Here is a 23,958-nt window from a genome sequence, read left to right as displayed (position 1 = left end):
TGCAGCTCTCAGATGGACTTATGAGGAGCATATCGCAAACAGGGTTTTTCAAACTTTTTTCCAAGCAACCCACATTTTGTCCATGATCTTTACCATGACCCAGGCAACACAAACAATGCATCAGCAGGTAACACAAAATGAAATATACTTAATTAAAAAACACTGTGGTAATCTGGTCCCACTGTGGTTTACAAGATGTAACGTAAATCCTCCACAAGAGGGTGTTTGTGTACAAGTTAATTTTGTGTTTATGTGCCTGTTAAAATTTGTTTATTTAATTATTATTATTATTATTATTATTATTCTCTGCGACCCATTCTTTGGTTCGCGACCCTGACCCAGGGTTTAAAAACCCTGGTGTAAAGCACACTGCGATTGTACTCTGGACTGACGAATCACACTTTCACAGCCTGAATCAGATGAATCTAATTTTGTTTTGTGCCAGGTGAATGCTCCTGCCTAAATCAACTGTACAGTGGAAGCAGGATGAAAAATTTAAATGTTCTTGGCCTGTTTCGAAGAGTTTTGGCTTCTTTGTTTATGCTACGGCACACAACAACATTCTTGAGAGTTGGGTACTTGAGAACTTGTGGCAACCAGTTGTTGACGTGTAGTTTTAGCATGTCAATACCCTTGTGCACAAATCAAGCATCATTTAGAAAAGCTTTGTTGAATCTGGTGAAGAGCACAGAGCCGTGAACATAAACCCCGTTCAGCCTAATTTAACTGGAAGCCAAATCACTGAAAACCAGATACTAGCACAACAACAGTACCCGACCTCACTAATGCTCTTGTAGATAAATAGATGTGAATTCCGGCAGTCACGTTCCAGAATCTAGAAGAAAATCGTCCAGTAAATGTTAAGGCCAACTGTATATCAATGTAAATGCTTTAGGATGGGATATATAGAAGCTGGTGTGCAGAAACTGTTAGCCATATAGTGCACTTTAATGTATAGTTGTTTATAAAATAGCTACAGGGATTAGTTGTGTTTTAGTTTAGTCTCCAGCCTTAGTATTTGTTATTTTGCTATATTGCTCAACCTGAGTCTGTACTAACTGTGTGTGTGTGTGTGTGTGCTGAGAAAGAAAAGTAAGTACTGTGTAAGAATGCAGAGAGATGGCAATAAATAAATAAAGATTTCTCCGATAACAGAGCCGGGCGATGACAGGACCCCCCTCCGGTGGTGACTAATCCCTCTCTGTGGGGGGTAAACCATTTCCTACAAAAATATGTCTTATCTGAATCTAACATTGGAATCGATTTTTTTTCATTCGCTGCTGTGGAGAGAAAATGAACAATCGTCTAGAAAGAGCATTAAAGGTGCAGTCAGTCATAATAGTGGAAGATGTGAAAAGAAATGCCAAAACCTCTAAATGCTAGTGCAAAAGGTGGGGCCTGCACCCATTATTCGAACATCAGTGGTCCCGTATGTCCACCTACAGATCCGAGGGCACCACAGAGAGCAGTTTTCCCTTAAACAGACTCCACTCCCTCGGCTCCAGGAAACCTTGGCTACAGTAAGCATCCCAACAGCTCGACCCCTGTGTCCGTTCTGTGTGGTCACATGACGGAGCAGCGGTTCCTTTGCAGTGCCCCCTGCAGGCGAATAGAAGTATGGTTGTGGCGCATCCCGCGTGCCACGGCGATGCCCAGCAGCTCTTTGAACAGAAGGAGTACGTGCCAGTTAAACTTAGCCGAACACTCCACGTAGCCGCACTTCCACGTCTTCTTGACCAGCACGGAGATGGCGCGCCGCTGAGTGAACCGGTGCCTCTGCAGGTCCCTCTTATTACCCACCACCAAGATCGGGACATCACTGCTGCTGGCCTCTCTGAGAGGAGAGACGGGAAGAGAGAAGAAAAAAGAGTCAAGATAAGAGAAGAAAGACAAAATCAAAAGGAAAAAGGAATAAAAAGGAAAAGAGAAATTTATTGAAACAGAAAAAATGGGATTTATTCACCCTGATATGGGACAAGTAGATGAATATTTATTGGCTGTGCTAGTAAAAAGGCATTAACCAGGAAATGGTTACAATCAGAAGAACCAACTATAGAGGACTGGATAGAACTAACAAAAGGAATTTATTTCATTGAGAAGATAACTTTTATTAATCAAAGTCTGTTTATTTAGTTTTTTAATACAATTTTACAAAAATAGCAACAAAGAGAAAATAAAATAAGGAACCAAATCCCCTTCCCCCCAGACTAGACATGAGTATGTAAACTTAAAACACAGCCAGTATATAATAAATCAAAACAGAAAACACCATCACATTAAAGTTACAGTGTATCACAAAAATGAGTACACCCCTCACATTTCTGCAGATATTTAAGTATATCTTTTCATGGGACAACACTGACAAAATGACACTTTGACACAATGAAAAGTAGTCTGTGTGCAGCTTATATAACAGTGTAAATTTATTCTTCCCTCAAAATAACTCAATATACAGCCATTAATGTCTAAACCACCGGCAACAAAAGTGAGTACACCCCTAAGAGACTACACCCCTAAATGTCCAAATTGAGCACTGCTTGTCATTTTCCCTCCAAAATGTCATGTGATTTGTTAGTGTTACTAGGTCTCAGGTGTGCATAGGGAGCAGTTGTGTTCAATTTAGTAGTACAGCTCTCACACTCTCTCATACTGGTCACTGAAAGTTCCAACATGGCACCTCATGGCAAAGAACTCTCTGAGGATCTTAAAAGACGAATTGTTGCGCTACATGAAGATGGCCAAGGCTACAAGAAGATTGCCAACACCCTGAAACTGAGCTGCAGCACAGTGGCCAAGATCATCCAGCGTTTTAAAAGAGCAGGTTCCACTCAGAACAGACCTTGCGTTGGTCGTCCAAAGAAGCTGAGTGCACGTGCTCAGCGTCACATCCAACTGCTGTCTTTGAAAGCTAGGCGCAGGAGTGCTGTCAGCATTGCTGCAGAGATTGAAAAGGTGGGGGGTCAGCCTGTCAGTGCTCAGACCATACGCCGCACACTACATCAAATTGGTCTGCATGGCTGTCACCCCAGAAGGAAGCCTCTTCTGAAGTCTCTACACAAGAAAGCCCGCAAACAGTTTGCTGAAGACATGTCAACAAAGGACATGGATTACTGGAACCATGTCCTATGGTCTGATGAGACCAAGATTAATTTGTTTGGTTCAGATGGTCTCAAGCATGTGTGGCGGCAATCAGGTGAGGAGTACAAAGATAAGTGTGTCATGCCTACAGTCAAGCATGGTGGTGGGAATGCCATGGTCTGGGGCTGCATGAGTGCAGCAGGTGTTGGGGAGTTACATTTCATTGAGGGACACATGAACTCCAATATGTACTGTGAAATACTGAAGCAGAGCATGATCCCCTCCCTCCGGAAACTGGGTCGCAGGGCAGTGTTCCAGCATGATAATGACCCCAAACACACCTCTAAGACGACCACTGCTTTATTGAAGAGGCTGAGGGTAAAGGTGATGGACTGGCCAAGCATGTCTCCAGACCTAAACCCAATAGAACATCTTTGGGGCATCCTCAAGCGGAAGGTGGAGGAGCGCAAAGTCTCGAATATCCGCCAGCTCCGTGATGTCGTCATGGAGGAGTGAAAAAGCATTCCAGTGGCAACCTGTGAAGCTCTGGTAAACTCCATGCCCAGGAGAGTTAAGGCAGTTCTGGGAAATAATGGTGGCCACACAAAATATTGACACTTCAGGAACTTTCACTAAGGGGTGTACTCACTTTTGTTGCCAGTGGTTTAGACATTAATGGCTGTATATTGAGTTATTTTGAGGGAAGAATAAATTTACACTGTTATATAAGCTGCACAAAGACTACTTTTCATTGTGTCAAAGTGTCATTTTGTCAGTGTTGTCCCATGAAAAGATATACTTAAATATCTGCAGAAATGTGAGGGGTGTACTCACTTTTGTGATACACTGTACATATGTTAATTATACCGTCGCGCCGTTAGCCCCTACCTCCACAATATGTGCCAGAAAGGGCTGCCAGATATTGTAAAATGTATCTAATCCTCTCTAGTTTGAGATGACTAGTGATTTCTGTAAACAACTGGCAATATGTAGGTGGAGCAAAGTCCTTCCATTTAAACAATATCAATCTTCTAGCCAGGAGACAGCTGAAGGCCATAACGCTAATTAGAAGATAACTTTAGTAAGTAGTTTTAGTAAGTAAAAATAAAAATGGATGTATTTAAAAAGCAGTATAGAGTATTTAGCAAAAATGAGACCAGATGTGATAACAAGAATGAGTGTAGAAGGTGAAAACCTAGAGGTTTATTCTTTTGATCGCAATGGAATTCAAATGATTATTTATGTTGTGCTATTGTCTAGAGTGCAATGTATTCCCTGATGTTCTTAAGAAAAAAAGAAAAAGGTTAAAAGCACTGTATTGAAAACAGTTATGTGTTTTGCCTGTAATGTCTTTATAAAAAGAAAAAAAAAGAAAGAAACAAAAAAAAAAATGGACAAGAAAACAAGTAAAAAAAAAGTGACAGAACAGTACAAAAATAAAAAATGGAAGAATAAGAAATTAAAGAAAAAAAGTAGAGAAACAGAGAAAAGGAAAAAAGGAAATTAAAAAGTGGGAGAAGAAAAAATGTAAAGTAATGAAAGAAAATTGTGGAAAGGAAAAGAAAACAGATGGAAAGAGTTGAGAAGTAAATCAAGCAAATAAAAGAGCATGAAAAAAATGAGAGGGTAAGGGAAAATAATAATTGTGGGGAAAAGAAGAGGAGAAAATAAGAAAAGAGAAAGAGAAGAGAAAAAAAGAAGGGAAGAGAAAAGGAAATAGAGAAATGGAGAGAAGAGAGAAAACAAAAACATAGAAAAGGAGAAAAGGAGGGGAAAATTATTTGAGAGAAAATGAGAGGAGGGTTTGGAATGGGGGAAAGATAATATGTAAGACTAGTGGAAAAAGAAACTGAACAAATCACATCGAAGTGAGCAGAGTCATTTTAGCACAGCAAACACAATCTATCAGCAACTAATGTTTACACACCACCACCTCATTACATACACACACACACACACACACACATACACAGAGAGAGAGAGAGAGAGAGAGAGAGAGAGAGAGAGAGAGAGAGAGAGTTTGTATTACCCTGGCTAAATTATATTTGTAAAGACTAAAAGGAAGGAAAGAGAAAAAGGTGGTGAAGTGTGTACACCGATCAGCCATAACATTAAAACCACCTCCTTGTTTCTACACTCACTGTCCATTTTATCAGCTCCACTTACCATATAGAAGCACTTTGAGGTTCTACAATTACTGATTGTAGTCTGGCTGTTCTTCAATGGTCAGGACTCTCCCAGGACCACTACACAGTAGGTACCAAAATATATCCAGCCAACAGCGCCCGGTGGGCAGCGTCCTGTGACCACTGATGAAGGTCTAGAAGATGACCGACTCAAACAGCAGCAATAGATGAGCGATCGTCTCTGACTTTACATCTACAAGGTGGACCGACTAGGTAGGAGTGTCTAACAGAGTGGACAGTGAGTGGACACGGTATTTAAAAACTCCAGCACAACACACACTAACACACCACCACCATGTCAGTGTCACTACAGTGCTGAGAATGATCCACCACCTAAATAATACCTGCTCTGTGGTGGTCCTGTGGGGGTCCTGACCACTGAAGAACAGGGTGAAAGCAGGTTAAAAAGGTATGTAGAGAAACAGATGTTCTACAGTCAGTAATTGTAGAACTACAAAGTGCTTCTATATGGTACGTGGAGCTGATAAAATGGACAGTGAGTGTAGAAACAAGGAGGTGGTTTTAATGTTATGGCGGATCGGTGTATGTATACAGCATGTAAATAATGCTGCACAGGTTAGTAAATCTACGGTATATAAATGCATCACTGTGCAGTATAAACGTTCCTGTTTGAGTGTTTGCTCGTGGGTTTGTGTTGGCTGTGTACAGCACCGACTGTATGGTACAACGGGCCACTTTAATCCTTTGTTACTCATTCAATCAGCAAACTATTCTGTAATTGGATTTTGTGAATGATTAGAAGTGGCTGCTGATTTATTAATCACTCTTATTATCGTTTATATAAGCAAGCAGAGCACTTAACACAGTGTATAGATCAATGAGCCAGAAGATTAAGACCGTCCGCCTAATAAGCTGCCAACACACGGACTCCACTAGACATTAGATAGAGTTCTGTAGCAGGACTAATACATATATAAATAAATGATTTCATAATAAAACCAATAAATCCTTAATTTGGGGTTAATACTGTATTACGAAATATTTGAACAGTCAGTCCAAACAAAAGCAATATCTACTGTTTTAAAACCCTCTCTGTTTATTCTTATTTTTGATATTAAATCAATAAATCAGAGGCTTCATGGGTAAACAAGTACGACAGGATTATGGAAGTAAAAGTGAAGGATTATAAAATTAATGTGTGTGTGTGTGTGTGTGTGTGTGTTTGGTACACGATATCTCACCTGTTATCTACAATCTGTTGTCGAATCATCTTGACATATTCAAAGCTCTCCACACAGCAGATATCATACACCAAGATGTAGGCACTGGCGTTACGCACCCCCCTGCAGCGAGCATCCAGCCACTCCTAACACACACACACACACACACACACACACAGAGTGAGAGAAAGGAAAATCTGTACATTAAAATTCCCTCCCAAGTCCCTTTCAAATGTCAAAATATGCATGCATTCTGCAGTAGCACAGCAGTCTATTACGCTAGCCCACCACCACTGAGATCTAGGTTTGAATCACAGTAGTGCTATTAACCGGCTGGGTGTCTATACAGGATGGATTGAAGGAGCCCTCAGACGGATTGGTGGATTGGCGCCCTGTCCAGGATATTAGGACGCTCCAGCACCTCTGATCCAAATAATGAGTTAAATGATTAACAGCTTTTGATATGTGATTGCGCCGTGATTTTAACACTCCAGCGGTCGGAGGGGATGAATCTGTTTCAGTATTCATGGACCGTATTATCATTAACATGCCACAACCTCTGTTACATTTCTGAGAGATCGTGGAGAGAACGGTACCGATAGACTCATAGTAATTACACATTACAATACAGTGGGGGATGGACAAGAGCCACGAGGAGCTAACAGCTTCAGCGGACACGCTGACCTTCCCTTTTCCCTCCACGTTTAATTCTCTATTCCTCCCCCCCCCCCTTTCTATTTATCATGCCTTAACCCCATAAGCTTGAAGGATACCGTATCAGTCCTTTTTGAGGCTAGAAAGCTTTCCCTCCATGAGCTGAATGTAGATAATTAATCCCTATTGCTTTATAGGGGAATGAGAAGACAAAGAAAAGCAGGATTGAAAGACCTCACATTCACAATAGCATACAAAGAGTAACAGGACAGTGTTTATTAAGGTTCTGCAAGAGGTTCAATACGACCAAATCGAACAGAAAAAAGGCCAGGACTCCAAAAAAAAAAAAGACCACTGGGGTTCCTCGACATTAAAGTCAAACTGTCAAAGTCAAATCTTTATACCTTACGTTGTAAACAAGCTGGAACAGAATTCAGCTTCTTTATTATCCTCTAAGCCACTGTGATCAGGGTTACTAGACATGAGTTCCATAAGTTCTGCAAAAGCAGCCCACTAGTCACACAGGCATTGTTAGACCAAGGATGAGCCAAGACCTGCAGGTTTCCAAAAATGCTGCTAAATAAGCAAGTGCAAGTCTCTACAGTGCATAATATCATAGAAATCTCAAAAAACAGTACTGTGTGCTTCCTTAATTTGATATCACAACATGAGCTGAGAAATACTTGTGATCAACCAGGTTTGTCAAACACCACTGGTTGCTGCACTTACAAATTCAAGTAGTGATGTAGTAAGTATGAGGGATCTTCAAAAAGTTTCCTCACTTTTATATTTTGGTTATAAGTGTAGTGTAGTGTAGTGTAGTAGGAGGAGGAGTAATCGGTCGTGTCTGAGAGACTGAGAGACGCTTATAGTCCTGATTTGGCTCCATCTGATTTCCACCTTTTTGGACGCTCAAAGAAGCTTTAAGAAGATTTTCATGTGATGATGATGTGAAAGCAGCGGCGCATCAGTGACTATGCACTCAACCAAACACATTTTTTGCTGACGGCATTAAAAAGTTGGTACGACGCTGGAAAAATGCATCGGAAGGTGACGATGTAGAAAAGTGATGGAGTGGCCGCTCAGGTGGCGCAGCGGTAAAAAACACATGCTGGAACCAGACTGGGATCTCGAATACATCGTATCGAGTATCGAGAGAGAGACCCCATCCGGCTTAGTCCTGCCCATATGAACAACAGGCCAATTGTTGTTCATGTGGCCGCTCAGCCTCAGCCGGCAAGGCAGAGCGGCCACGTGAACATTAATTGGCCTGTTGTTCATATGGGCGGGACTAAGCCGGATGGGGTCTCTCTCTCATGACTGGTGCAATTACGACCTCTGCTGGCTGATTGATGGCACCTGCACAGAGATGAGAAAAGAGTGCTCTCAGGGTATGTCTCTCCGTACACAACGCTGAGCTGCACTGCACTCGTCAAAGTGTAGGTGATAAGATGCATACGGCTGCTGCCCACGTGTCGGAGGGGGCGTGGGTTAGCTTCGTTCTCCTCAATCAGAGCAGGGATCAGCATTGGTGGAGAGGAAGCATGATGTAATCGGGCAATTGGACGAGCTAAAAGGGAGAAAAAGGGGAGAAAATGCATGAATAAAATATAAATATATATATATAAATAAATGAAGTGATGGAGTTTGTTTTTGAAATTCTTAATAAATAGAGTTTTAAAAAAGGGCAAAAACCCTTGTATAAACATGACAGCCCTGAAACACTGTTCAATTCTCTAGGCTTCAGTTCACTTTAAATGGAAAAGTCAGCTTACAAACGACGACCATCATGTTCTCTGGGCCAAAACAAGACAATTACCTCCTATATTGTTACCAGATAAAGTTTGAAAGCCAGCATCTGTCAGTTTGCAAGAAAGCTTTCGAACTCTAAAATGTATTATTATTGCTAAATATTTATTCGAGGTTTCTATCCACTGCTACATGTCATCTTTGGGACTGATCTGGGTGCCTAGATGAGTGGGGAAGGGGGGTCACATGAAGCATATCTTGGCTCTCTGTACATGATACGGCTTTGTGTGGGAGGTGATAAGAAGTGGACACAGATTGGACACGTGTCGGAGCAGGCCTGTGGTGAGCCGGCTCTCTTTGGTAAAGTTGTTTTTAGACAAAGAAGTACGAGTTCCAATCAATCAGTCACAGAAAAAGAAAAGTTGCATAAATCACATGACAGCCTGGACATTTATGTCCATTACAAGTGTACGAAAACTTTGACGTGTACCTGCCATCAAAGCATGGATGAAATATATGAATAGTGAACACACACATATATGCACTGTGTGAAAGGAAAATTAAATCCATCCGTCAAAAGGTGAATCCTGCTGGAGGAGACAAGCAGAATTAAGCAGTTCGACAATTCTGAGAAAGCCACACACACACACACACACACACACACACACACACACACAGTCTGATAGAGCATGATGCATGTAAAACATAAGGTTGTGCTATTAAACACAATCAGACATGTACGCAGCGCTGGTGCCACTCACACCGTTACTGATGGTGAGAGGATCCAGAAGCCGTAAACACTGTTTTTTTTACCCTCTAGATTAATGGAACGACTGAAAGGTGAAGATGCTGATAGTCTGATTGATTTGCATCCTGAAGCTCATCTTTTGTATGCAGCGCTCGCTTCCATTAGCACGTGTGTGCTAAACGAGCAAACGCTATGAATTATTAAACAAATTTAATAAGCAGCTACTCTTAACCTGACGAGCGTTTCCCGAACCGTAATTCCTGCGGCACTTAAAATCAAAGAATCATCTTGTTTGTGCCCCTGATAATAAGGCAAAGTGGGTTTGACGTGACAAATTATACGCAAACAAGCTTATAATTTTCCGTTAATGTTCTTCTCCCTCACCAAGATGATATAATAATAATAATCTACTGTACAACAGATTTACAACACCTTTAATTGTTATATATACAGATACAGTGTCGGAAATCAAACATACAACCTTCTAATTGGTAACACACAGCTCTACCCACGAGAACAGCGCTCCTCAACCTTTTTGCACTACGGACCGGTTTCATATAAGATATAATTTCACAGACTGGCGGGGGTGGGGGATTAAAAATAGAATAACTATAGAATGGAATATCAGTGTGAATCCTGAGCTATTTTCGTTTCAACGAGACGCAGCTCCCACCTAGTGGTGATTGGGGACAATAACAGCCGAAGAGAATCGAAAATTTAACTGTTCTTGTACCGTCTCTAATTATTTATTCTTTCTGTGCAGCCCGGTAATAAATGACCCATGGACTGGTAGCGGTCCGTGTTCTGGTGGTTGGGGACCACTGCACTAGACTACCACTGTCCCAAATACAGTTAAGATGTAAAATTAGTGTATACACACCTGTAAAGCACATCTATCTATCTGTCTGTCTGTCTGTCTGTCTGTCTGTATCTAGCTGTCAATCTATCTATCTATCTATCTGTCTGTCTGTCTGTCTGTCTATCTATCTGTATCTATCTAGCTGTCAATCTATCAATCTATCTATCTATCTATCTATCTATCTATCTATCTAGCTGTCTGTATGTATGTCTGTCTATCTATCTGTCTGTCTATATGTATGTCTGTCGTTCTGTCTGTCTGACTATCTATCTATCTGTCTGGAGTTCTATCTATCTATCTATCTATCTATCTATCTATCTATCTATCTATCTATCTATCTATCTATCTATCTATCTGTCTGTCTGGAGTTCTATCTGTCTGTCTGTCTGTCTGTCTGTCTGGAGTTCTATCTATCTATCTATCTATCTATCTATCTATCTATCTATCTATCTGTCTGTCTGTCTGTCTGTCTGTCTGTCTGGAGTTCTATCTATCTATCTGTCTGTCTGTCTGTCTGTCTGTCTATCTATCTATCTATCTATCTATCTATCTACCTATCTATCTGTCTGTCTGTCTATATTCATGGCAGTCTTGTGTTTTGATAATTTCTTCAACCATTCTTTTTCTATGGCTGAATGATTGTAACACACACCTCTTTGCCCAAAAACACTTCAATGTATTTAACTGAACTCTCTTAAAAGGCAAAACTGACAAAATTATACATCCAGCGTCTGATATTTGGTAATATGTGACTCTCTGTGTGTGATACGGATCTCTATACAAAAACGCCTCATGCAACTGAAAAGAAGCGGATGGATAGTGCACACAGAAGAAAAAGATTTTACAATCAGTGTCTGATATTTAGTTATGTCCTTAGCTTTGTCTGGGGGGGGGGGGGGGGGGGGGGTGGCCGAAATCCTTCAATAAACTGGCGCATTGTCCAGGTATCAGCGTATCCCTGCTTTGATGCCACAGTTCCTCACCGCGACCCTGACTAGCAGTTGATGAATATTTCTGCAACAGCATAATGAAGCTGAATATCCTAGAGTCTTAACGTCAACTTAGCAACATCCTAAAATATCTAGAACGATGAGCTGAAAGCAGAAATGTAATTCTTAATAAACAATAACAATAAACTGCAGATAACAGGATTTTGCTTAAAGCTGCTGTCAAAGTCGTACAAACAGAAAAATCTATTATGAGCCTCCTAAAAATAAAGTGCAGCATCCAGTCCGCACATACAGACTAAAGATAGTTCCTGTAGTCGCGCCTACATCTCCTCAGTGTGTGTGTATGTGTGTGTGTGTGTGTGTGTGTGTGTGTGTGTACATGCCGGTGCAGCAGTCTGATAAAGAAAGAAAAAAACTTGACTGCGGTGCTTTAGATGCACCACCAGCCCTGCAAGGCTAAAAATAGAATCTCGTCCTAACGTCTCATCTCCTCGTCAAATCCTCAGTACAGAGGAGTACAGAGTCGCAGAGCTATGAGAGAACAAACCTTCCTCTTCCTCGTCATCTTACTCCTCGTTTAAACTCGGGTACAGGATGTGCAATCTGTTATAAACAATGTTTGCATGAAGGAGGAAGAATTAGAAGCTTGTTTTGAGAAATGCATGTGATGGTAGTGATGGTAGCTTTTCATTTTGAGAAATCAGATAGAAATTCGTAACACAAGTAAATAAAAATCTACAGGGACCTTCTTGCTGTGAGGCGACAGTGCTACCCACTGAGCCACCGTGCCACCCCAATCAGTTAAAGCAATTTTACTGGACCCGTCTCAGCTTCTTTTGTGCTGGCTATGTCCATTCTACAAACAAAAAATCTCTGTTTATTAAGAAGAAGAAGAAGAAGAAGAAGATATACTTTGTCATATATACAGTGTATCACAAAAGTGAGTACACCCCTCACATTTCTGCAGATATTTAAGTATATCTTTTCATGGGACAACACTGACAAAATGACACTTTGACACAATGAAAAGTAGTCTGTGTGCAGCTTATATAACAGTGTAAATTTATTCTTCCCTCAAAATAACTCAATATACAGCCATTAATGTCTAAACCACCGGCAACAAAAGTGAGTACACCCCTTAGTGAAAGTTCCTGAAGTGTCAATATTTTGTGTGCCATTATTTCCCAGAACTGCCTTAACTCTCCTGGGCATGGAGTTTACCAGAGCTTCACAGGTTGCCACTGGAATGCTTTTCCACTCCTCCATGACGACATCACGGAGCTGGCGGATATTCGAGACTTTGCGCTCCTCCACCTTCCGCTTGAGGATGCCCCAAAGATGTTCTATTGGGTTTAGGTCTGGAGACATGCTTGGCCAGTCCATCACCTTTACCCTCAGCCTCTTCAATAAAGCAGTGGTCGTCTTAGAGGTGTGTTTGGGGTCATTATCATGCTGGAACACTGCCCTGCGACCCAGTTTCCGGAGGGAGGGGATCATGCTCTGCTTCAGTATTTCACAGTACATATTGGAGTTCATGTGTCCCTCAATGAAATGTAACTCCCCAACACCTGCTGCACTCATGCAGCCCCAGACCATGGCATTCCCACCACCATGCTTGACTGTAGGCATGACACACTTATCTTTGTACTCCTCACCTGATTGCCGCCACACATGCTTCAGACCATCTGAACCAAACAAATTAATCTTGGTCTCATCAGACCATAGGACATGGTTCCAGTAATCCATGTCCTTTGTTGACATGTCTTCAGCAAACTGTTTGCGGGCTTTCTTGTGTAGAGACTTCAGAAGAGGCTTCCTTATGGGGTGACAGCCATGCAGACCAATTTGATGTAGTGTGCGGCGTATGGTCTGAGCACTGACAGGCTGACCCCCCACCTTTTCAATCTCTGCAGCAATGCTGACAGCACTCCTGCGCCTATCTTTCAAAGACAGCAGTTGGATGTGACGCTGAGCACGTGCACTCAGCTTCTTTGGACGACCAACGCGAGGTCTGCTCTGAGTGGACCCTGCTCTTTTAAAACGCTGGATGATCTTGGCCACTGTGCTGCAGCTCAGTTTCAGGGTGTTGGCAATCTTCTTGTAGCCATGGCCATCTTCATGTAGCGCAACAATTCGTCTTTTAAGATCCTCAGAGAGTTCTTTGCCATGAGGTGCCATGTTGGAACTTTCAGTGACCAGTATGAGAGAGTGTGAGAGCTGTACTACTAAATTGAACACACCTGCTCCCTATGCACACCTGAGACCTAGTAACACTAACAAATCACATGACATTTTGGAGGGAAAATGACAAGCAGTGCTCAATTTGGACATTTAGGGGTGTAGTCTCTTAGGGGTGTACTCACTTTTGTTGCCGGTGGTTTAGACATTAATGGCTGTATATTGAGTTATTTTGAGGGAAGAATAAATTTACACTGTTATATAAGCTGCACACAGACTACTTTTCATTGTGTCAAAGTGTCATTTTGTCAGTGTTGTCCCATGAAAAGATATACTTAAATAACTGCAGAAATGTGAGGGGTGTACTCACTTTTGTGATACACTGTACATATACAGGTGTACAGTACAATGAAATTCTTTCTTCGCATATCCCAGCTTGTTTGGAAACTGGGGTCAGAGCGCAGGGTCAGCCATCGTACGGCGCCCCTGGAGCAGAGAAGGTTAAGGGCCTTGCTCAAGGACCCAAAAGTGGCTGCATAGCAGAGCCTGGATTTGAACTGCCAATCTTCCGGTTGATAACCCAAAGCTCTACCCACTAGGGTACCACTGTCCCTATTATTGACCGTAAGCAGCCGAGACTCTCTGTATAAATCAGACACTGACCGGTGTAAAGATGCATCTGGTGGTTTAGGAAAAGCGGGTTTTAGTCTGCATTCAAAAGCCAGACCAAGCTAAGACAATAGATACCATGTTTATGGTCAAGGATTTGTCATAGACTCAACAAAAGTGTCACTGTCAGCTGTAATGACAGTGTAGTCACTGGACCTGTCTCAGCATCTTTTGTGCTGTTTAAAAAACACAATTACCACAAATTCTGCATTTTTTTTTATAAAGCCCAGTTATTGTTTATATGTAGTGAGAGATTCACCCCTCACCTTCTCCATTTTCCCGTCTCCTACATACCCCTAAATCCTGTCTCCTCACACCTTTTTGTATATTGAAAGGACACTTGTATCCCGATTCCCCCATCTTGTATCCTGTATTACCCACTATAAAACCAACACCCTTTTATCACACTTCCCCAATGTTTGTTCTAGTACCCCCCCCCCCCCCCCCTCTATTCCCATTTCATTTTCCCCTTAATCTTCTCCTCTTTTCCTTAATTCTTCCCCTCATTTTCTGTGTAGATAAAGTCTTCCCAAAATATGTCTAGTTAGATTCTGTTGGTCTTCCAAGCTGCGCCCATACATCTGCATGTCTTAATAAACTACTCTACTCCTGAAGACCAGATCTCCTGACTCCTGTATGCCGAATTTCTAACCGTAGGGCTTTACTAAATTCACAGGAAAATGTGCTTAATATTACGGACCTTGTTTTTCACGGATTAAAAAAAAAAAAGAGCCACATTTCACGGCAGTCATTAAATTACACTCATAAACTGAATGATAGAATAAATGGAAGCTACAATACACAGCACAGCTACCTTAATAGTTGAAAGACGAAAATTCTCATCCGTGTTTTAACTCCCCCTCTGCGTCCACAGAATTGAATTGCGAGTTTTCCGAACTCAGGTACCCGAGTCGTGTTTTTAGCAGCTTTACACTTCGACATCTTGGACATTTTGTTTTACCGATTGCTGGTGTAACTGAACATCTTTAGAGTTTGCTGAGTTTATAAAGAAAGACATAAACTCTACATAGACAAACTATGAAGGAGCAGAATACTTTACTGGTTTGTTCTTTTGAGGCGCAGCACAGACTACACAGAGATGATCACGTGTGTAGAGAAGCGACACTTTTTCATTGACTGTGGAAACAAAATGCACTCAACACAAACACACACATCAAACATTGCTACAGCCTTCTCATATTACATATTGTGCCTCATATTACATATGCTATGCAAATGAAAAACGTTAAATTGCTAAACACAAACCTTAAATTTAGGATTTTACAGCAAACTGCATATTGCACGGGAAAAGGATCTTTTCACAGCCTGTGATATGATTATCACAGCCTTATTTATATGACTGTAGTGAAAAAGTGGCCCAACAAACCTGCTATAAAAACACAAATAGTAAAAACTATTTTAGATTACACTGACACTGCTGGTATCTAGGGGTCGGGTGTCTACATACAGACAATACAGGAAGGCTGAGGCCGGGGTGTGTTGCTGCATTGCGTCCAGTGATTCCGAGGAAGCCGGACCAACTGCGACCCTGACCGGCATGTTAAAACATGAAAAAGAAATAAACGAATGAGTGAATGAATGTAATTACACATTTCCAACTTTAAACATGGCACATTAACATTTACACAAGGCATTTAGAGCTGAATCAGCTGACTACATTCATTATGCTGGACGTCTCTTCTTAAACAGAGGGTTTTAAATTAATATAAGTGTTCATTTACTCAGCGCTGAGATTATGAGCTCCCGGGTTCGAATCTCAGCTTTGCTACCACTCGGCTGGGCTCCCTCTAGCAGGCACAATTAAATAATGCCTGCAGCAGACAATTGGCTTCCAGTCTGTTGAACAGGAAAAAGACTGGACTTAGGGGTGTGGTTATCAACACTGTGTAAGGACCTTGGTAGCCCAGGGTGCCTGTACAGTAAGTGGAGGAATGCAGAGATCGGGGCGTGGCTCTCCGTACACGAAGACGACCTCACACCCAAATCCAGCAAAATACGGGTGAACAAGAAGGGATCGGTGGGACTGCACACACGTCTGAGGGAGTGTGTGTCAAGCAAATATACACCCTTCTTGGACGCCGTCGGGGTCCCCAGCAGAGGATTGGCTACGCTAAATTGGTAGAAAAAGGGGGAAAATGCATAAAAAAGATAATAAAAAGTGTCCATTTAATAACCTAAATATTCAAAGTGAAAACAAATCTGCGATAACGGGTTTAGAGCTGGGTGTGAACAAACACTTGGCTGCCAAAGCTGCCCGTCCGTCTCTCTGTGAGAAATCCTTACAATCGTTTCAGGCTAGGCTGTTTATTTAAGCTCATCTTGCTCTGAGTCCCTCTTTTAGCCGTCAGTCATCTTTTAAATCCTGAAAACAAAACGGACTGAAGATAAGCAGGCAATAACAGTGACGAGGCAGAGGCAGCAAGATGTCAGAGAGAATGGAAGCGTACAGATAGGAAATAGACCAAAACGATGAGTCTTTATACCGGAGTATCCGTTCATGATGGGAACTCGAACATACCCAAGAGTGCCTGCAGTCTGTGGAAATTGAAATGAACTCTTCCAACATGTGAATCGATCTTCCAGCTGTGCTCAAGGCGAGATGTACTAAGCTTTTGTGTGCATTCGCAGACACGTCAGTCACATTCTGTGCAAAAAAGTTGCACGCTGTGTTTAAGAACAGGGTATCAGTCTAAACGTGCAGGTATCATGGCATGTACGGATTTGCACCTCACTCCTTCATGCATATGCAAACTAATCCACAAGTACAGACTACACATTGTATGAAGAATAGATTACATATCATTCTTCACCTTCTTTCTTATACCTTCCAGAACCAAAATCAGGTTCAAAATACAAGTGGGAGGGCGCTTTGGACGGTGCAGCGATAAAACATGTTAGCCCACATCAAACTCGTGATCAGCTTGTCCTGGAAAAGGAAAGGCCTGAAGGTTTTCTCATAATTCCTGCAATTACGACCTCTGCTGGCTGGTCGATGGCATCTAGACAATGAAACGGGACAGCAGAGATCCGTGAATGGCTCTCCATGCGAGGCAAGTTTGTGCTTCGAGAAGAGAATCCGGTGCATCTCTTTTGCCGTCGGTGAAAATGAGTTTGACACCCCTGGTTTAGGGGTTTTCTTCAAAGCACCCTGAAAATACTGGCACTCAAATCCCTATAAGAAATCAGCTAAAGTAAATGTAAATATAAGCTGAAACAAAACTAAAATCAACCCCCTTGACAATTGTGACCTTTAAGGCGGACCAGAATAAAGAAATCGAATCATAGCTGTGATATAAAATTCATCATCAAGGGTTATAGGGGGAGTAAAGCAGAGATGGAGACAGAAATGAGGCAGGAGAAGAGAGAACACGTGTCACTGAGCTCAGTATGTTGAAAACATGCAGCGACAGATGCTCGGCAAATCCATAAATCCACTCATCATCACGCACTCGGCTGGGAAACGATCGTCATCATCATCCGTAACGCATGATGAAGGAAATCGGCCCATAAAACTCGCTGAAATTGATCGTCGGGAAGAAATCAAACACGTTCAGGGTCCTTTTCTCAGCAGTAAACACTTCAGTCCCAGAGTTTCAGAAAGCTCAGGAAGTATCGATCCATGCTGTGCCACACTGCATAATTGTTTTTATTACCATACAAAAACACCAGCCTGACCGTGGGCAGATAGCACAGACTTTCATTTCAACACTTTAAACACTATAGAGACAAAAGTATTGGGACTAGGGCTGGGTATCGCCACTAATTTCCTGGATCGATTCGATTCCGATTCACAAGGTCCCGATTCGATTCGATCTTCGATCTTCGATTTTCGATTCAATTTCGATTCAACACATTTAGGCATATTTGAGTTACATTAACAGGTTTTGTTTAAATATGTAAAGATGTTCAGAGAACGAATGTGATAATTGTACAAAGAACATTTATTATTAAAAATATTTGTGTATTTTGTTTACATAAATAATTAATCCAAAACAGAAAACAGTAACATTCAACAGCCAGGTGTATGTTTACATTATATTTACAATGTTGTAGCATGTCAGACAAATGAAATAATAATAAAAAATGAATGTTACTGTTTTCTTTCATTTGTCTGACATGCTACAACATTGTAAATGTAATGTAAACATACACCTGGCTGTTGTACAGCTTATGCCAAGTTTACACGACACGACACTCTGATTAACACGTGGTCACTGTAATGTTCACACTACACGACTGATCGGCGATGGGGAGTTTTACACTACACCATCTATCACCAGGGGGAATCACAGGCGAGCTTCTCTGGTCTCCAAAACTACGTTTTGTCACGAAAACACACGTGAGAAGTGATGAAAGGTTTAATGATACCACGTCCAAACATGCACATCAACAAGTAGCGAGCAATCAAAGTTTGTGCGCTGATGAAATAAATGAATCTGAGTGGATTTGGCAACACGAGCAGCATGGATCGTTCTGTAGTGAGTTGGAGGTTAATAAATATTTTGTTTTGTAGAGAACGATCTCGCGTGTGCTGATGTATTCTGATAGAAACTATATTGCGCTCCACCACCTGTTTCCAACCTCTCCCCTGTGTTTCCCCTCGCTGTTTCTCACATTGATTGAGAGCCGAGTTTTGATCGCAGAGCGAACACCGAGTTCCTCCCGAATCCAGAGCCGAGCGAAAATCAGTGCAAAAAGTTGTGTAGTGGTCATAACTTGAGCTTCTGCCATGCTAAACTGATGTGCAGGTCAGATCTCGTTGCATGAAAAAACAGTGGCTGGTCACGCGAAATTAAAGGGGGTAACAATAGTAATAGATTTCCGTGTGCACCGTAAAAAGGGGCGTATTTAAAAAATCGATCTCGCATTTATATGAATCGATATCGGATCGTTCAAATAAAGATCGATTAAAATCGAAAAATCGATTTTATAAACCCACCCCTAATTGGGACACCCTTTTTTTGTTGCATTTTTCCTCCCAATTACTCGATAGCATTACGCTTCCTCTCTACTGATGCTGACCTTTACTCTTGACCGAGAAGAGCCGGTACTGACACACGTCCCCTCGGACGTGTGTAGTAGCCGACTGCATCTTTTCACCCGCACGAGGTGAGTTCATATGCAGTTCAGCTTTGTGTACGGAGAGCCACACCCTGATCAACACGTTATTCCTCGACTCTGTGTAGGCACCATCAATCAGCCAGCAGAGGTCGTAATTGCATCAGTTATGATGTATGAATAACTGTTGTTCATGTAGCCGCCCAGCCCAGCCGGATGGAGTTCGAAATGTCAGCTCTGGTGTGCTAGCGTGTATTACCGCTGGACCACCTGAGCACCAGGGACGCCCCTTCTGATTTTTGAATTCATTTGTTTAATCAATGATATAAAGGAAATTAAGTGCTTCCAACATTGCAGCAACAGTTTAGGGAAGGCCCTTTTCTGTTCCAGCTTGACTGTGCCCATTAGTCCAAAGCAAGACATGAAAAAAATCTCGGTTTAAAGAGTCCTGACCTCCAGGGCCCCACTAAACAGCTCTGGAATGAACAGTGCCCAGCCATACTAATGCTCTTTTGAGTGAAAGGGCACAAATTCCCATAAACACACTGAAAGTCTTGTGAGAAGCCCTCCCAGAAGGGTGGCTGTTATTGGACTTTAGGACAAGAGACTTCCCAGATCATTCCATTATTGTTATTATTACTATTTTAGTATCCGAAATATGTGTGTGATGGAGCTTAATGGAGTTATTTCGGTGAGACAGACAGGAAAACAACAGTGTCCATTATCACCGTCTCCTTTTATCTCCGTCTCGTTCTCTCTCTGTGTTTTCTCTCTATATAGCTTGTCTGGTTCGATTTTCTTTCCCATTTTATGTTGCTCCAACCTTTCTTAAAAAAAATGCGACCAATGATCTTCATTTGCAGTGTGTCTGAAAGATAAAACCACTGATTTGTTGATGGTGAGTTCATAATCTCTTCTTATGCATACTTAGGGGCAATTTGCACCTAAACTGCTTTTGAAGGTGGCACCATGGTGGTGCAGCTGGTGAAATGAGTGCTTCACAGCAAGACGGTTCCTGAACACCTGGGTTCAACAATTACGTTTAAATTTACGTTTAGGGGATTTTGCAAGCGCTTTTATCCAAAGCGACTTACAATTATGACTGGATATACTGAAAAGCACTGCGCCACCTGAGCGGCCTTGAAAAGCATTTTTAAGTGCCTTGCTCAGGGGCCCAACAGTGGCAATTTGGCACTGGTGGGGCTTAAACTGGCAATTTTTTGATTACTAGTCCAGTAACGTAACTGTTTGAAGAAAAGAAACAGTGCTGGAGCTCTCAAGTTCAAATCTTAAGCTCTCAAGTTCAAGTCTCAGCTCTGCTATTAACTGGCCGACTGGCTGTATGTCTGTTGGGAGAGAGACGATGGCTAAAATATCTCTCTGTCGCTGGTTTAAGTGAGATAAAGCCTTAGATATAGCATTAAATCAAGATTTAAAGAGCATTAAAACAAGAAGATCGAATGTTAGGACAGTGACCCAGTTGGTGTACTCAAGTATCATCTTAAGTTATAAAAAGTTGTATTGGTTTTGCGTTGGTTGGACATTATTACTTTCCCAGGAGCCAATGGTGAAGGTAAAAGTGAGATTATAAAACCCTACAGACTGTCAAAATCGAAACTGACTCTCCCAAACACGAAACAATGTTCTAGCTGTGCTCTGTGCCGAAGAGAAAAGCCGAAGAAAGAGAATGAGAAAAATGTAGAAGGGATGGAACTGTCCTCTCTGCTTTTCGGACATAAACATCCTGCACCGGTGCTGATGCTGAAGATCGGGACTGTCTCCATGGCAACGCCTCCAGCGATACATTAGACGCAGATTAGCGATATTAAAGGATTTTTTCGTTACTTCTGAGAATTGAACAGGAGACCCTGACGTGCCGTTTCTCTCTTTATAGCCTCTTACCAGTCTGTGATCTGCACTTGACTCTGCACTTACGGCTGTAATGAGACTCAGTAACAAAGTGAGCAACGACGATAACAAAGCTGCACAATCTGGCCCAACGTGTGTGTGTCCAGCCCTTCTTATTATTACATTCAGAATAAATTTCAGCCACAGTTCTTGCAAGCAGGATACCAGAATACATTCTATGCTATACATTCTATGCTTTGCTGCAAAAGTTTGGGAAAAGTCTTTTCCACTTATAGTAATACTTGCACAAAGAAAGGTTTGACCAGTTTGATGCGGTGGAAATCTGTCTTGCACAAAGCCCTGACCACAGTCCCTTTCTTATAAAACATCAGTTCCTGGCTTCATGAATGCTGTTTTTTTATCTAAATAAGTACAGTCTCACAGATGCACTGCAATAGTCTGTAGAAGGAGTAAAAAAGCTGTTATAGACAGGGGATGGGGCACCTCTTTATTAACAATGTCCACCAGGTTCAAGGTCAGGTGTCCACATAGTTGACAGGTTGGAAATGATCTTGTTTTTAATGTACCTGGCAACCCTAATCATTAGCACTCCATCAGGTAAAATTTTTCTTCCTGTGTTGAGAAACATGTGATTTTTTTATTTAAACATCTTCTAATGAACCCATTTATTCCCAATAAAAAAAGCTTGTGTTCCCAAACAAATTCCTTCATAGAACCCAATCACGGGTCAGCCAGTCATGTCTGTATGTAGACGCCTGAATGGCTGTCAGCACTGCTGAAGACTCAAATACTGGATTTCAGCAGTAATGAGTTAGAATAATTTACTTCTGCATCAAGTAGTCAGTTGAATTAATAAGTTCCCTTTGAAACAACACGTTAGGCTGTACCTTCATCCACAAACCCTTCCAACACAGTGTAGTAATGACTTAGCACACAGTACATTATACTGAGTACAGTAGTATGTGGTTTAAGACACACGTGGTGACTTAGAGAATCTAGACTGTATCTGGCTGTTCATGCACTAATCAAACTGATTTTTTCCAGATGTCACGTTTATTTTACACCCCAATATATCACAAGCTGTGAGCTGTTTTTCCTTAATTGTTCATACGCATAAAGTTACACTATCCTTAAATTTATTGCATCACATCACTAACATTCGCTGTTTGTTGTCAGCCCTGTTATAAAGTGAATAAATTCTAGATGTCCTGCTGCATTTCTGCCTGAGTAAGTCACTGAGTAAGTCACATTTAATGGTTCCATCTCGCAAAATACTGTGATTGGTGACTTTAAAGGCCGACACAGTGATGCAGTGTGTGGCGCTGTCACCTCACAGCAACTGCCTGGATTTGATTCCTTTCTTTGTGAAGTTTGCATGTTCTCCCACGAGTCCAAAAACATGCAGTCAGGCCAATTGCAGCTACTAAAAAATTGCTTTAAGTGTGTGTATGTGTGCACTGTGATGGACTGGCGACCTGTCCAATCAGACTGAATCGGACCAAACATGACCCTGACCAGGATAAAGCAGTGGTTTAAAAAAAACAATATTCATAAGCACAAGAGCACTGGCACCAGGTGGTATTAGAATGATTTTGGAGAATCTGCTGCTACAGGCTCCTAAATGAAATGAAAAAGAAACAACTAAATAAATGTCAGATGTGTTATTTATAATCAGCTTCAGTCTGAGATGTTTTTTTTATTATTTTTTTAGATAAAATTGTAAGTATTGTTTAATAGAAATGCTGTGTATGCTACCTTTTTCCCCCAAAAATCCCCAATCTTGCTAAAACAAAGCCTGACCATCTGACAACCCTACTTCCAACATAAAACCATAATAATAAATAGTATTATTGCATGAAACCAGTTAGAATATGTAGGGTGAAATGTATTATATTTATATTTAATTAAATAATCATAAGTACAGCTATTATGGTGCAGCACTACTGTACAAACTAGAGTAGGAATCTATTAGTAGTCAACTGTGAGCAATTCCATCCTTTTACTTTCCCAAAGTGAAACAATTTTGTTGCATCAGGTGATTAAAGCTCTCCATCAATGCAGCATGTGTTTGGATAGGCGGGTTTATTACCTGCGCAGGACTGGATGGAAACGCGGCGATTGGCGGGACATCCAAAATCTTCAGCTCGTACATGAGTCCGTTCAGAACCACCGAGGGTCGGTACACGCGTCGGGCACGAGTAGGACTGTACGACTCCGAATAATCGTCGTAAACAAAGCGTCGGATGATGGAGGTTTTACCCACACCGGCCGCACCGATCACCGCAATACTCAGCGTTTCCACCATCCCGAAATCACCGATCAGTCAGGGTGCGGGAGCTCTAGGATCATCTCATCATCGCGTCGGTCATGTGCATCTCAGCACATTCTCCCTGCAAGACGATACATCAGGCTAAATCCCACCCAAAGGTCTTTCACAAGCACAGCTTCAAGCCATCGCACGTGTAATCACTGCTGGTATTGCGCACACGCACGCTGTACCGTTTTGCGCCAAACGGGTGCATGCATGTCCTCACAATTTACGCATTACAAAATCCCAGGCTGCACAAAATCTCCAGATACTCCCGAGGTTCCCGAAATTCTGCTCTAAATCCTGGCGCACGCTCCGTAATGCCCGCACTATCCAGCGCGCACTCACACGCCTGAGCACAACGCGTTTTGTTGGTCTCCGCATCGCTCCTCCTTCCTAAACATCAAAGAGCTCCGAGCACCGCGTGGTCCTCTCCGGGAGAGACGCACT

The 23,958-nt window shown here is 41.8% G+C and overlaps 1 protein-coding gene across 1 annotated transcript; it reads right to left on the bottom strand.

Moving 5' to 3' along the window:
* Positions 1-1,563: 1,563 nt before the first annotated feature.
* On the bottom strand, positions 1,564-23,505 carry rasl10a (RAS-like, family 10, member A). Its single transcript, XM_063018192.1, has 3 exons — positions 23,290-23,505; positions 6,467-6,591; positions 1,564-1,834 (listed from the first exon to the last, which is right to left on the bottom strand). Exons 1-3 carry the CDS (start codon positions 23,503-23,505, stop codon positions 1,564-1,566), a joined length of 612 nt encoding a protein of 203 aa, XP_062874262.1.
* Positions 23,506-23,958: the final 453 nt, after the last annotated feature.

Source organism: Trichomycterus rosablanca, chromosome 21 (genome assembly GCF_030014385.1).
Source record: "Trichomycterus rosablanca isolate fTriRos1 chromosome 21, fTriRos1.hap1, whole genome shotgun sequence".
Classification (NCBI taxonomy): domain Eukaryota; kingdom Metazoa; phylum Chordata; class Actinopteri; order Siluriformes; family Trichomycteridae; genus Trichomycterus; species Trichomycterus rosablanca.
The sequence above is the reverse complement of the archived record's forward strand: the minus strand, read 5'-3'. Positions and strand labels throughout refer to the sequence as shown.

Excerpts from the sequence above, each read along its gene's own strand:
- rasl10a (XM_063018192.1), bottom strand. The coding sequence starts at position 23,505 with ATGGTGGAAACGCTGAGTATTGCGGTGATCGGTGCGGCCGGTGTGGGT. Across the intron at positions 6,592-23,289 it reads TTCCATCCAGTCCTGCGCAG|GAGTGGCTGGATGCTCGCTG; the intron begins GTAATAAACCCG and ends TGTGTGTGTTAG. Across the intron at positions 1,835-6,466 it reads CAACAGATTGTAGATAACAG|AGAGGCCAGCAGCAGTGATG; the intron begins GTGAGATATCGT and ends CTCTCCTCTCAG.